The sequence below is a fragment of the Saccopteryx leptura genome, chromosome 6 (genome assembly GCF_036850995.1).
Source record: "Saccopteryx leptura isolate mSacLep1 chromosome 6, mSacLep1_pri_phased_curated, whole genome shotgun sequence".
Classification (NCBI taxonomy): domain Eukaryota; kingdom Metazoa; phylum Chordata; class Mammalia; order Chiroptera; family Emballonuridae; genus Saccopteryx; species Saccopteryx leptura.
The window spans coordinates 145,550,615-145,566,664 of record NC_089508.1 but is presented as its reverse complement, the minus strand read 5'-3'; the positions used below and the strand labels follow the sequence as shown (position 1 = coordinate 145,566,664).

General features: G+C 39.8%; 1 protein-coding gene across 2 annotated transcripts in view; it reads right to left on the bottom strand.

Moving 5' to 3' along the window:
- The window catches only part of COG5 (component of oligomeric golgi complex 5), a 444,866-nt gene that overhangs the window by 185,798 nt on the left and 243,018 nt on the right, over positions 1-16,050 (bottom strand). For both annotated transcript variants that reach the window (XM_066342433.1, XM_066342435.1), the window contains exons 9-10: positions 9,595-9,707; positions 9,280-9,357 (exon numbers count right to left, since the gene is read on the bottom strand). In XM_066342433.1, coding sequence (XP_066198530.1) covers positions 9,280-9,357; positions 9,595-9,707 — 191 coding nt within the window. The remainder of the gene's footprint in view (positions 1-9,279; positions 9,358-9,594; positions 9,708-16,050) is intronic.

The following is a 16,050-nucleotide window of genomic DNA, read 5'->3' as shown; positions in this document are numbered from 1 at the left end:
AGCCACCCCCAGCGCCCGGGCCACCTTTGCTCCAATGAAGCCCTGGCTGCAGGAGGGGAAGAGAGAGACAGAGAGGAAGAAGAGGGGGAGGGGTGGAGAAGCAGATGGGTGCTTCTCCTGTGTGCCCTGGCCGGGAATCGAACCTGGGACTCCTGTACACCAGGCCTATGCTTTACCACTGTGCCAACCAGCCAGGGCCCCTCCCTCCCTATTTTTAAGTGAGACAGACTCCTGCATGTGACCCAACTGGGATCCACCCAGCAATCACAGTCTGGGGTGGATGCTGAAATCAACCAAGCTATTTTTAATGCCTAAGGCACTAAATGCTTGGACCAATGGAGCTATCCTCAGCACCCAGAGCCTATGCTTGAATAAATCGAACCACTGGCTGTGGGAGGGGAAGAGGAGAGAAAGGGTAGAGAGAGAAGGAGAGAAGCAGATAGTCGCTTCTCATGTGTGCCCTGACCGAGATTGAATCCAGGACGTCTGCACACTAGGCCAATGCTCTATCTACTGAGCCAACTGGCCAGGGCCTGACACTACGTAAATAGGTGTTCAAAAAAGAAACCTTTAAGATTTGGCTTTTCAAATACTAAAAAACTATACTTGATCTTATAAAATTATTTTAGAATATTCTAAAACATTTAAAGCACTTGGATTGACTATAACAGATAAATGTTATTAAATAATGTGCGTGGCAAGACTTGATTCTATGGATAAAGTCATAGAACCTTAACTAATGAAGATATTTTTCCATAAATTAATTATTAAAAAGTCTACAGGGAAATACAAATTAAAACAATAAGATAACAATACACACCTACTAAAATCTAAAATATACACCATAAAACCTAACACACTGACAACATCAAATGCTGGCGAGGTTGTGTAGCAACAACAACTCTGTTTCTTTGCTGGTGGGAACACAAAATGATACAGCCATGTTGGAAAACAGTTTGGTGATTTCTTACAAAGTTAAACATGGTCTAACCATACAATCCAACAAACTAATTCCTCAGTCTTTACTCAAGTGTCTTGGAAATTTATTTCCACACAACACTTGCATATGAATGTTTATAGCAGTTTTATTCATAATTGCCCCCAAAATGGAAGCTACAAGATGTCCTTCAATAAGTGAGTGGAGAAACAAACAAGGTACTTCCATACAGTGGAACAATATTCAGTAATCAAAAGAACTGAACAATCAAGCCACAAAAACATATGAAGAACCTTAAATGCATATTACTAAGTGCAATAAACCAGTCTGGAAAGGCTATCTACTGTATGGTTTCAATTATACGACATTCTGAAAGGGGCAAAAGATCAGTGGTAATTACGGGTTTTAAAGAGAGAAGTGGGAGAAGAATAGGTACAGCATAAGGGATTTATTGCTAGAGAAGTGAAACCACTGCACCTATTTTGTAGAATACTATGATGGTGCATGACACCATACATTTACATAATGCATTATGTATCTTGCATTGGTCAGGCACATCTGCTACAACTGAAGAATCATTATTAATATGTTATTATTAACTAAAGTTCATAGTTTACATTAAGGTTTACATAGTTTACATTAGCTCATTGTATTGTATAGTTCTGGGGGTTTTCCATAATACTTAATGGATGTTATGATAATATAAGTAATAGATGTACTTTCTACTAAATTCTTTTATAAACCTAAACCTTCCATAAAAATTAAAGAACATTAATCGTTTTTAAAAACTCATAGGTACTGCCAGACCAGGCAGTGGTGCAATGCATAGAGCGTCGGCATGGGATGCTGAGGACCCAGGTTCAAAGCCCCAAAATCGCTGGCTTTAGCGTGGGCTCTCCAGCTAAAGTGTGGGGTTGCTGGCTTGAGCATGGGATCATAAACATGACTCCATGGTTTCTGGCTTGAAGCCCAAGGTCCCTGGCCAAGGTCACTGGCTTGAGCATGGGGTTACTGGCTCGGCTGGAGGCCCCCAGTCAAGGCACATATGAGAAAGCAATCAAGGAACTAAGACGCTGCAACAAAGAATTGATGCTTCTCATCTCTCTCCCTTCCTGTCTGTCTGACCCTTTCTGTCCCTTTCTCTGTCTCTCTAGCTAAAAAAAAAAAAAAGATAAAATGCATAGGTATTGAACTACAACAAAAAGCTATGACAGCCTGACCGGGTGGTGGCACAGTGGATAGAGCGTGGAACTGGGATGCGGAAGACCCAGGTTCAAGACCTGGAGGTTGCCAGCTTGAGCGAGGGCTCATCTGGTTTGAGCAAAAGCTCACTAGCTTGAGCCCAAGGTTGCTGGCTCGAGCAAGGGGTTACTCGGTCTGCTGAAGGCCTGTGGTCAAGGCATGTATGAGAAAGCAATCAATGAACAACTAAGGTGTTGCAACGAAAGACTAATGATTGATGCTTCTCATCTCTCTGTTCCTGTCTGTCTGTCCCTGTTTATCCCTCTCTCTCTCTGTCTCTGTAAAAAAAAAAAAAAAAAAAAAAAAAGCTATGACAAAATCTGTTTAACAAAAGAAAATGCAAAATAATTTTTTTGTAAAAACAAGTTGGCAACAAGAAATAAAATACGGAAATTCCATCACAGTTTATAGTGAATTACAGACCATTAAAATAAAATAGTTTAAAAACAAAGACACCTGGGAAATGGATTCTTCATTTCCCTATTAACATGAAATAAATAGTGTAATTTTGTATAAAATCTATTTTACAAACCAAAAAGAAACTACTAGTTTACTTTTTAGTACATTTCAAAATATGGACTACTGTCTACAAAAATTTAATACATATTTTAAAAATATGTTCTAGGCAGATTTCAATTTTTAAAAGATATTTACTAGAAATAATCTCTGAAGGGAGAAAAGCATCAATTTCTAAACAGATATTGTAGAAAGTACAGCGCATAATCCTAATATTTTCACCTTAAATTATTTACACAGTTTTGGTATTTTAAAAATACATTCAAATGTTTAAAAGGCTAAACCACTAAATTAGAAAAGATGTTCAGAAAGGTTATGTTCTTCTTAAAAATGTTGAAGATGCAAAACTCATAGTGTAGGAGGAACATTTAGTTCATAATATTTTTCTCAAAAAAAAAAGATTACAAAAAAAATGCAAAGATCTTGGTCTAGATATTGTTCTTCAATGACCTAAGACACCAGATATATTCAACATCTACACAAGTTTAAAATTTTCTGAAAATGTTATGGATCATTACCTATGGCCTCAAATCATTTAAAAAATCTGGCAATTTTTACAAAGCTTTCACTGCCATTGAAAATTATTTTAACTAATGTTCCTTGATAGTAATATAATTAATGTAATTAGTAAGAATATTTGTTTATAGCTTTATAAATGAAAAGATTGTTTTTAGCCCTGGCCGGTTGGCTCAGCGGTAGAGCGTCGGCCTGGCGTGCGGGGGACCCGGGTTTGATTCCCGGCCAGGGCACATAGGAGAAGCGCCCATTTGCTTCTCCACCCCCCCCCTTCCTCTCTGTCTCTCTCTTCCCCTCCCGCAGCCAAGGCTCCATTGGAGTAGAGATGGTCCAGGCGCTGGGGATGGCTCCTTGGCCTCTGCCCCAGGCGCTAGAGTGGCTCTGGTCGCGGCAGAGCGACGCCCCAGAGGGGCAGAGCATCGCCCCCTGGTGGGCAGAGCGTCGCCCCTGGTGGGTGTGCCGGGTGGATCCCGGTCGGGCGCATGCGGGAGTCTGTCTGACTGTCTCTCCCCATTTCCAGCTTCAGAAAAATACAAAAAAAAAAAAAAAGATTAAGTTTTTAAACTGAATTGACTAGGTTGATACTAGTTAAACAGTTATACAGGTTTCAGGTGCACATTTCTACAACACTACACTGCACTGTGTGTTCACCCCCAAAGTCAAGTCTGCATCCATCACCATTCATCCTCATCACCTCCGCCATCGCCCCCTTCCCAGAAATCACCACATGCTGTTCATGTCCATAAATTGTTTTGCTCTATCCCTCTACCTCTGTCGCCCACCCCTAAAAAGACTGTTTTAAAGAAATTATAGTAAACACAGTAATATTTATGTGTTATCTTTGCAATATATAACAGACATTTCCTTTTCAGGGTTTTTACCTTTCTCTTGCCCTGGCATTCCCAAGCATGTAGATTCAGAAGTTATTTTAAGGCCCTGGCTGGTTGGCTCAGTGGTAGAGTGTCGGCCTGGCGTGCAGGAGTCCCAGGTTCGATTCCCGGCCAGGGCACACAGGAGAAGCGCCCATCTGCTTCTCCACCACTCCCCCTCTCCTTCCTCTCTGTCTCTCTCTTCCCCTCCCGCAGCCAAGGCTCCATTGGAGCAAAGTTGGCCCGGGCACTGAGGATGGCTCTATGGCCTCTGCCTCAGGCACTAGAATGGCTCTGGTTGCAACAGAGCAATGCCCCAGATGGGCAGAGCATCACCCCCTGGTGGGCATGCCGGGTGGATCCCGGTTGGGCACATGCAGGAGTCTGTCTGACTGCCTTCCCGTTTCCAACTTCAGAAAAAAGAAAAAAGAAAAAAAAAAAAGGTATTTTAGACTTTTCACAAATAAAAACCTAATGTCTTCTGAATATAGTTAAGTACACTGAATTTCAAGAGGGACTAATTTTTTTTTTCATAAGTATTACCCTAAAATTGCAAATATCAGCTAACCTGGAAATTCACTTTAAAATTTATATATAAATATTGGCCCTGGCCGGTTGGCTCAGTGAACTTGGCATATGAACATCACGTTCGATTCCCAGTAAAGGAACACAAAAGAAGTGGCCATCTGCTTTTCTCCCCCTCATTCTCCCCCTTCTCTCTACCTCTTCTCCCACAGCCAGTGGCTCGACTAGTTGGAATGTTGGAAATCAGCACTGAGGATGGCTCAGTTGGTCTGATCAAATCAGTCTCAGGTGTTACAAATAACTTAATTGATTCGAGCATCAGTTCCAGACGGAGGTTGCCAGGTGGATCGCAATTGGGGTACATGCAGGAGTCTGTCTCACTATCTCCCTTCCTCTCACTTAAAAATAAATTATATATAATTATAAATATGTGGGTGTGTTACATATAACTTTTCTAAAATAGCTTTACAATAACGTTTGAAAAAGAAATCTTTGGCCCTGGCCGGTTGGCTCAGTGGTAGAGCATCAGCCTGGCATGCAGAAGTCCCGGGTTCGATTCCCGGCCAGGGCACACAGGAGAAGCGCCCATCTGCTTCTCCACCACTCCCCCTCTCCTTCCTCTCTGTCTCTCTTTCCCTCCCGCAGCGAGGCTCCACTGGAGCAAAGATGGCCTGGGCGCTGGGGATGGCTCCTTGGCCTCTGCCCCAGGTGCTAGAGTGGCTCTGGTCGCAACAGAGCAATGCCCCAGAGGGGCAGAGCATCACCCCCTGGTGGGCAGAGCATCGCCCCCTGGTGGGCATGCCGGGTGGATCCCGGTCGGGCGCATGCGGGAGTCTGTCTGTCTCTCCCCATTTCCAGCTTCAGAAAAATACAAAAAAAAAAAAAAAAAGAAATCTTTATTGGTTTTATTTTATTAAACAAAAAATTTTGTAAGTAAATGAAGAGCGTTAATAAGATGAAATCATATATATATATATCCCTATTCCTAATAATCCTCTTTACTTGGTAATAATTCAAACCCATTGAAAACCTGTCCTACATAAGGTGCCAGTGTCTATTCATTATGATACCTGAATGTTGAGGAGAATTGATATGAGTTTTTAATGTTGGAACTTTGCAATAATATCACAAACATAAATCTCTTTAAATGGCACTATCCCTTTCTTATTTTTTAGACTCTTAACTATAATGTAGAACATTATTGTATTCCCCCATGTATAAGACGCTGCCATGTATAAGATGTACCTTAATTTTGGGGCCCGAAATATGAAAAAAAAAATGTATTTCATAAAGTTATTGAACTCAAGTTTTATTCATCATAAAACTCATACAACTCCCCATCACTGTCAAAACTCCTATCCATTAGCTTGTCCTCACCTGTGTCTGATGATAAATCACTGTCTTCATATATTGCCTCATCCTCAGTTCCATCTATGGCATTTAAAATGCCACACTTCCTAAATGACTTGACAAAGATCTCAATCTTGATATTATCCCAGGATCTTTTCACCCAGGTACAAACTCCTCCTATAGTTGGTTTCTTCACTCTTCCGGCTGGTGTCAAATGGTCCCCAGAAGACTTCATCCATTGGTTCCATTTGTCTCTCATGGCAGCTTTGAAGGGTCTGTTAATGCTGACATCAAGTGGTTGGAGCTGGGATGTGAAGCCTCCAGGTATGATGGCAAGTTTTGTTTTTTGCTCTGCAGCAATCTTCTTTGTGTTTTTTGTTATGTATGCCCTGAACTGATCAAGCACCAATAGGGCAGGTTTGCATAAGAGCCCACCTGTTCTCCATCTCCAAACTTTCTCAAACCAGATCTTCATCCCATCCTGATCCATCCAACCCTTGTCATGAACGTGGACAATCACTCCTCAAGGAATGTCTTCTTGTGTTTGGAATTCAGCATAGGAGGCAGCTTGGTTCTGCCAGCACAACAAGCTAGAACAACTGTATAATGGCTCTTTTCATGTCCACTTGTCTTCACAGCTACAGTTTTACACCCTTCTTATCAACAGTTGTATTTCTTGGGACATCAAACTGAAGGGGGACTTCGTCAATATTTGCAATCTGTCTCAACTCAAACTTATATGTCTTCTGACATCGAATGACAAAACGAGGAAATTCAAGAACCTTCTGCTCATAGCTTTCAGGCATCTTTTGGAGAAGTCTGGTTGCGTCCATTCTGCTTAGTCCATTCTGTTTCATGAACCTGAAGCACCAATTGGGTCCTCGTTTGAAATCAGTAACTTCTTTTTCATCAGCAATTCTTCTTACCTCATGCTGTACCATCTTTTTGGACACAGGAATTCCAATTGCCCTTTGCTCTTCAATCCACATCTTCAATTCCCTCTCTAAATCAGGCCATTTTGCTGACTTGCCTCTCATGGACTTCTTCTGCCGTGGTGTTTTCAGTAGGTTTCTTCTTCCCGTAGCCAGTCTCGGATTGATTTCTTAGTTAGAGAAGGACCAAACTTATGTTCAGCAGCATGATTTTCATGCACTTTTGCAAACTGAATCACTTTTAACTTGAATTCAGCACTGTATGAAAATCTTTTCTGAGCCCTTTCTGGGCAGAACGCGGCAAAACATAACCCTACCATTATATACCGGTAACAAGTACAAAAGAATGAGCGCAAAGACAACAAATGCGAAAAAGCAGGAAATGGAAGTAAAAAAATCTACAATGAGCGCAAAAACAGTGCGAAAAAGCGGGAAATGTAAGTAAAAAAATCTACAACCAACGTACAAGATGCATCCAGTTTTCAGACACCAAAATTTTTGGAAAAGGGTGCGTCTTATACATGGGGGAATATGGTAAATAAACTATTAAAACGAAAAAATATATACAAAAGATTAGATAGTAAAAGCTTGAAACCAAGCCATTCCATATAAAGATTAAATTAATTTGGATAGAAAGATGACCAAAATAGAAGAAATGAATTATAACATTTCATGTGCAGTTGCTTGCCTATAAAAATGAAGACCTTCCCTGGTTGGTTGGCTCAGTGGTAGAACGTCGGCCTGGCGTGCGGAAGTCCCGGGTTCGATTCCACACCGGAGAAGCGCCCATCTGCTTCTCCACCCTTCCCCCTCTCCTTCCTCTCTGTCTCTCTCTTCCCCTCCCGTAGCCAAGGCTCCATTGGAGCAAAGATGGCCCAGGCACTGGGGATGGCTCCATGGCCTCTGCCTCAGGTGCTAGACTGGCTCTGGTCGCAACAGAGCATCGCCCCCAGGTGGGTATGCCGGGTGGATCCCGGCCAGGCGCATGTGGGAGTCTGACTGCCTCCCCGTTTCCAGCTTCAGAAAAATACAAAAAAATAAAATAAAATAAAAATGAAGACCTGATTATTAGTAATCCTACTAGTAAATGTAAAAACTAATAACTATATAAATTGACAAAAGTATCTTTTTGTCTCTTTCACACAATTAAAAGCCAAATATGAAGCAGGGTTATGCAAGCAGGATGTACTAATATAAGTATCTGTGCAGAAAAAAGTTAACATAGAAGGTCTGAGACTGCACTAGTTAAAAACGCCTCTTTACAAGTCTGGTCCTTGCCTGGTATCTGACAACTGGATTTTGCACTGCATTTAAACTCTTTGTTTAAATACTGTGGTTTACGCGCAACACTTGCTTTGCTTTGGGGAACCTAGAATTTTGGTACATGCTAGGCACTGACTTCTGATGAAAATCCTGAACCGCTAGGCACAAAATGAGCTTCCCTGGAAGGCAGTTCATGTATGATGTCACAACTTATTGATATAGGAATGCAGGGTGTCCCGTGTAACTCCAGTGGCACAGGACTCTTGGAAACTTGCACCTGGTTCCCTCCTGACCTCACCACATACACATTTTCCCTTGCTAGTTCTGCCTCTCCCACTTTCACTACATATAATAAATCACAGCCATGATTGTGACGGCAGCTGGGTGCTGTGAACGCTCCTGGTGAATCAGCAAACTGGAAGGTAGTTTTGGAGATCCCCAACATGATATATAAAATATTTAAAATTTTGAACTACAAAGGAAACCACCTACATCATGACGCTGGAACCGTAGAGAAATTGTTTCTTTGGGGCCCCAAGTGTTAATATTTAATGAATAATCAGTTATTCCATTAATCATTATCAAAAGTATATAAAAGCGAATGAATAAAATGTAGAGTTAGGGTTTCCTATGCACAGATGGCATTCTTACTGCTTATCCTGCCAGCAGATCGAAGGACAGGAGGGATCTTTCAGAATTGGGAACATGAATACAGCAATGTGCTGTTTATGAAAAATCAACAATTGAATGAATCCTACCATCTTGAGTGCAGACTTTATAAGACACTGTAATAACCACTAATTAAATCTCTTAGTTACCAGAAAGTTTCATCATATTCTCTAGTGAAGCTTCAAAACACATTTACAGAAATCATATGAAAGAAAAAGATAAATTATTATATGAATTTCAGAAATTATTCCATAAATAGTATTACTGCCAGAAGCCACTCAATAAACAAACATATTTATACGCATATTGCAAAAAAAATTTTGGTTGTCAAAAAATTTTTTTTCTGCAACTATTGGACATGTAACTTCTCTGTAAGATAGAAACAAATAATACTAACTCATTATCTTCTTGCATTCTTCAATAAAGAGATAAATATACATATATTTTCATTTAAACATACCTTAACTATTTCTTCAATGAAAAAAATGTGAGAAACAGGATCTCTCTTCTTGGTTAATATTTTCTGTAGATGTTGCACCTAGAAAGAGGAAGAGGGAGAATGTATGTAATTGGTATTTACAAATGAAACAAGTGTGAGGAGCAGACACCAGAAAAAAACAAGAGAATTGGCGTTTTGGCAAAGCCTTTCCATACATGATAATCAGCTAGTGTAGTTATTTTGAATGCTCAGAGAATTTAAGAAACCTGCCCAATCTTTAAATAACCAGGAATTAATCCATAACTAATTTTCTTTTCAGTCCTCTAAAATATTTACCTGTCCACAAACAGTACAAATCTGATCCCCTAATTTCTCTAAGTTGGTCCAGAGGGAAGCACGAAATGCAGCCGTGTGTCCGGGGGCTGGCAGGGTGGAGCGTCCTGGTCCCCCTGTGAATATCAGTGACAAAGAAATGTAAACAATATATTTTCCAACGATAACAACTGCATGTTATTATAAAAAGGATATATAAGCTAAACAATTAGAGTTCTTTAAAAAATAATTTCTTATACATGATATAAAAAGAATCTTAGCCCCTTCTGTTTACAAAAGGGAAAGAGATCTCTCTTTCTCTCACATGCACATGTAGGAAGGATAACACACACACACACAAATAAAAATAGTTTCCTGAAAGGGGGGTGGAAGTGGGAGAACATAGTACCCAGATAAAAACAACAGTGATAAAAATAGTAAGTCTTTGTGAGATATACAAATGCTTCAGATATTTCAAAATAAATTTAAATTTTACAAGAATGGAAAAGCAAACTCTAAAACTAAATACAAACAAATACAGAAACAAATAAAGCTAATTGTACTTCAAATTGTTAACTCAAAACCATGCAGGGAAAAACAAGTAATTCTTGTAATTTTTAATTACAGAAACTTGACTTTAGTAAGATATATTAGGGGCAACGAGAATTGCAGAGAAATGCTGTACTTAATAATAGATTTGATGCTAGATGTAGTATTGATATAGTAATTCTGAAACTAGTTTAGGTCTATTTTAGAATAGAGCAAATAAAGGTTCTCACTGTAAACCAAAATAAAGATACAAATATACAAAGGGGATTGATTAAAGGTATTTCTCAATTCTGTCCACTACAAGGACAGACAGACAATGACTCAATATAAATGAGCATCCTTAGTACCCAAATTATGATTTGCATATACCATATCCCAATAAAAGAAACCAGGGCTTATTGAAGAAAAGGGTGACTCCATATCTGGAACAGTGAACACAGAACATGAAGCTCATATATTCTGTGGCAGAGAGTACAGAAATGTTCAAGGACAAATGTAGATATGTCCAAGGATATTAAGAACCTGACTAAGGGGGACTTCACAAAATAAAGTTGGGAATATTTGGCCATCCAAAATAATGCTGATCATAATGGACTACATAAAACTGATGAATAATTCATGAGTTCATAGTGAAAAATTATGTTAAAAGGATGTTTCTGTAAAACTGCTGCTTACAAAAGAGAAGTTAATAAATGCAGATGAAATGACAGAATTAGAAAAAAATAACCATTTTGAAACTACTAGTAAAATAATTGAGAGAAAGATGTTACAGGAAACACTGAGAGAAATGTTACAGGAAACAGGATGTTCACATGGTCTCAAAGTATGTGCCACAAATTACTTACTAATTACAAAGAAAAGAGAGTACATTTACAAGGAGCAATCCGGCATTTACCACAGCAACGAAGCGATTTCATTTAGCATCAGCAATTATGAGACAGACTAACATAATTTTGTTGCTTCCTGATATGATGTAATGGGGAACACACATCACCACCCTACCAGTTTGTTTACCCTGAACGTAATCATGAAAAAACAATCAGATAAATCCATACAAATCCAAGTTTCTGTGCTCTCCAAACCTGGTAATGCCATAAAAGACAAAAAAAGACAGTGATAACCAATAGGGCCTCATTGGCTCCAGCTGGGGAAAAAACCCCGCTATGAAAACTATTTGTGTAACAACTGGAAAACGTGGAATATATATTTCATATCAAATAATATCAGTACCATATTTCCCCATGTATAAGATGCACCCCTTTTCTTAAAAAAAATTAGGGCCTGAAAACTGGGTGCATCATATACTAGTTGTCAAGTCATTTAAGAAGTGTACCCTGGCCGGTTGGCTCAGTGGTAGAGCGTCGGCCTGGCGTGCAGAAGTCCCGGGTTCGATTCCCAGCCAGGGCACACAGGAGAAGCGCCCATCTGCTTCTCCACCCCTCCCCCTCTCCTTCCTCTTTGTCTCTCTCTTCCCCTCCCGCAGCGAGGCTCCATTGGAGCAAAGATGGCCCAGGCGCTGGGGATGGCTCCTTGGCCTCTGCCTCAGATGCTCCAGTGGCTCTGGTTGTGGCAGAGCGACGCCCCGGAGGGGCAGAGCATCGCCCCCTGGTGGGCGTGCCGGGTGGATCCCGGTCTGGCGCATGCGGGAGTCTGTCTGACTGTCTCTCCCCGTTTCCAGCTTCAGAAAAAAAAAAAAAAAAGAAGTGTGGCATTTCAAATGCCATAGATGAAACTGAGGATGAGGCAATATATGAAGATAGTGATTCATCATCAGACACAGATGAGGACAAGCTAATGGGAGTTTTGACAGTGTATGAATTTTATGATGAATAAAACTTGAGTTCAATAACTTGATGTAATACATTTTTTTTTTCAAATTTCGGGCCCCAAAATTAAGGTGCATCTTATACATGGGAGCATCTTATACATGGAGAAATACGGTCTATCTGTTAAATTATTTGAGATTGATATCTAATATTGTTACTGTATGTATCACACACACAGCTATTTGTACACGTTTAAAATGCTTCAACATAAAAAGGACATTTATATCTCAAATTGAAAAGTATAAATGTCAATCCAAACTAAGCTTAAAAAGCACACAGTACAAGAGCTTACCAGTGATTACATAGTCTATTCTGCATTTAAGAAAGGCAAAAATCAAGAAAACCAGAGGCTGTATTTGTAAGCTGCTTTACTTTAACTTTTTAACAATTCTGTTTAGAAAATTACACATACTTTTAGTAAGAAGATGGTCTGATCATTTTTACTTTGATAATTCAAAAGTAATAAAAAAGAGAATCATATAGAAGAGATATTGTCTTTAAAAATATAAATGTTTCAGTATTCCTGTTTAAAATCTAGGTCTAATGGCCCTGGCTGGTTGGCTCAGCAGGAGAGCAGATGTCCCAGGTTCGATTCCTGGTAAGGGCACAAAGGAAAAGTGACCATCTGCTTCTTTACTCTTCCCCCTACTCTCTCTCTGTCTCTCTTCTCCTCCTGCAGCCATGGCTCAAATGGTTTGAGCAAAATGGCCCCAGGTGCTGAGGAGGGCTCTGTGGCCTCGCTTCAGATATTAAAATAGCTCAGTTGCCAAGCAACAGAGCAGCGGCACAAGATGGGCAAAGAATCGCCAGGTAGGAGGCTTGCAGGGGGATCCCAGTTGGGGCACTGCCTCCCCAGCTCTCACTTAATAAAAAAATATTCTAGGTATAATTAATTTTTAAAATTATTTGCACTGTTTAGCAAAGAATATTAAATAAAAATATACAGGGAATAGAGAGGTAATACTGAACCAATCTGCAATTGTTTCATATGTAAAGAATGAACTTGTGATATTGAGGAAAAGCTATGTAGTGTCTCTGCGAAAATGAAAAATGATAATCAAATTTCTGGAATATGTACAGCTTGGTTTTATTTCTATAATTTTATTTATATTTTATTGAATTTATCAGGGTGACACAGATTAATATAGATTTCAGGTATACAATTCTATAATACATCATCTGTATATTGTAATATGTGTTAACCACCCCAAGTCAAGTCTCTTTCCATTACCCTTCCCTCTTATAATCACTATACTGTTGTCTGTGTCTATGAGGTTTTCTTTTCTCTTAATCCCTTCACCTTTTCACTCCCCCACACCCTATCCCCTCTGACAGCTATCAGTCTGTTTCTATTTTGTTTGTTAGTTTATCTTATTCAAGTGAAACCATATGGTGACTGTTATTCCTGACTGGCTTATCCATTTAACATAATAATCTCCAGGTCCATCCATGCTGTTGCAAAAGGTAAGATTTTCTCTTTCTTAAGGCTGTATAGTATTCCATTGTACAGCTTGGTTTTATTACAAAGAATTGAGATGCATCAACCCACTACTCTCCAAATAAACATCAGCAGAAATACAAGTAGATACTATTTTCTTCTCTTATTTACTATGGAGAAAATGGAAACACAGAAAAGCAAGGTTACATTCACAGGTTCAACTAATTCTAAAATAGTAGCTTTACTTTTCTTACTTATAGCTTAGTACTTAAAGATTTTTATTCTCATAAACTAAATACATCTCATTGAAGACATAAATACAATAGAAATAATCACCAGAACATAGGACAGCTGTGCAAAGAAAGGGAAGAAAGAATAATTAAGAGAAAAACAGATGCCATTATTAGTTAGCTTAAGGGGGACTCATTAAACAAAATAGTGTCATAAACTAAGTATTATTAAAGTGATAGAAAAAACTAGAGTACCTCAATAAACAATATTTAAGAGTGATTTCCAGTTAGTTATAGTGGAATAAAGTCATTTTCCTACTGTCATCCTTCGAAAGGCAATGAAAATAAGAACATAAAGTAAAACAAAACATCAACTTCAAAAAAACAAGGAAACAGCCCTGGCCCTATGGCTCAGCCGGTTAGAGCATCCTCCTGACATGCCAAGGCTGAAGGTTCAAATCCTGGCTTATGTAAGAGTCAACCAATGAATGCAAAAATAAATGGAAGATCAAATTGATTTCTCTCCCTCTCTCAAATAATTAATTAAAAAAATTTAAAAGGGCCTGACCAGGCGGTGGCGCAGTGGATAGAGCGTTGGACTGGAATGTGGAAGGACCCAGGTTCGAGACCCCGAGGTCGCCAGCTTGAGCACGGGCTCATCTGGCTTGAGCAAAAAGCTCACCAGCTTGTATCCAGGGTCGCTGGCTCCAGCAAGGGGTTACTCAGTCTGCTGAAGGCCCGCAGTCAAGGCACATATGAGAAAGCAATCAATGAACAACTAAGAAGTCGCAACGCGCAACGAAAAACTAATGCTTGATGCTTCTCATCTCTCCTTTCCTGTCTGTCTGTCTCTGACTCTGTCTCTGTAAAAAAAAAACAAAAAAAAACAAAAAAAAAAACAAATTAAAAGGAAGTGTGAAATAATTTTTAAAAAACCAAGAAATCAACTAAAACTTCAAATTTGACATTGTGGTATAAGTATTCACTGTTGATAAATCAAGATGAACAAGAAACCAGATAGCTGACATCTACAACCATTTAACAAAGAAGAAATTATTCTTAAAATAAGTTGTAAGAACAATGATTCTTTGCTTAGAGTTGAGATGGGTAGATATATGGACGGTCCAGGGAAGAAGCTAGTAATGTGTTCATGTTGCAGTGGCAAAGAAAGAAAAGCTGAAAAGGAAAGAATAAAATGGTACTGACATTGTATAAGAATTAGCATGGGGAGACATTAGAGGTAAAATGAGGTGAAAAGAGGAAAGAAAAACTGAGAATCTGAGGCTGCCACACAGAAATTGCTTAAATGCTTTACTGGAACTCCCACTAAGTTCCGGAATAATCCAAAATTCGAGAAAAGAAGTATTCCTAAAAGAGAAGGAAATAAAAATTCGTGAACTGTTACATTAGATGACAATGGGGAGAAATGGAATGAAAATTGCTAAGAGAATCACTTAAAATAGAGTCAGGAGGCTATGAAGGAAATGGAGCCTCTAGACATCTTGTACCTGAGTTCTCAGAGCTGCTATTAAGTTGCTAAGCCTGTTGCTAAACATTCTGGAATAACAACTGCCCCCAATGACCACATATCAGTGATTTTCAACTTGTGTGTCACAAGTATTTTTTTTTTTTTTTTAATTTAAGTAAAAGGAAGGGAGATAGACAGACTCCTGCCTGTGCCCTGACCAGGATCCACTTTGGCAACCCCTATCTGGGGCCACGCCTGAAGTGGAGGCTCCACTGAGCCATCCTCAGTGCTCGAATCAATCGAGCCATGGCTGTGGAATAGGAAGAGAGAGAGAGAGAGAGAGAGAGAGAGAGAAAGAGAAAGAGAGAAAGAAAGAGAGAAGGGGAGGGGGAGCAGAGGACAAGCAGATGGTCACTTCTCTGTACCCTGACTGGGAATCTAACCCAGGACGACTTCTACACGCTGGGTCAATGCTCAGCCACTGAGCTAACCAGCCAGGGCCCACAATGTTTTGTTTTTTTTGGTTACAGAGACAGAGAGAGACAGAGAAAGGGACAGACAGGGACAGACAGACAGGAAGGGAGAGAGATGAGAAGCATCAACTCCTCACTGCGGCACCTTAGTTGTTCAGATTGCTTTCTCATATGTGCCTTGACTGGGGTTGGGGGGCTACAGCAGAGCCAGTGGCCCCTTTACTCAAGCCAGTGACCTTGGACTCAAGCCAGAGGAGCCCACGTGCAAGCTGGCGACCTCAGGGTTTTGAACCTGGGTCTTCCGTGTCCCAGTCCAATGCTCTATCCACTGTACCACCGCCTGGTCAGGCCACAAGTGTTTTTAAAATATGCAATACCCAACTATTTAGTCAGGGGCACTGACCTTTTTTCCCTTAGATTGTCAAATTAAAAAATGACAACATCCAACGCAGCAATAACTGTCCAGTGTGAATAAATCAAAATTATACCTATTTTT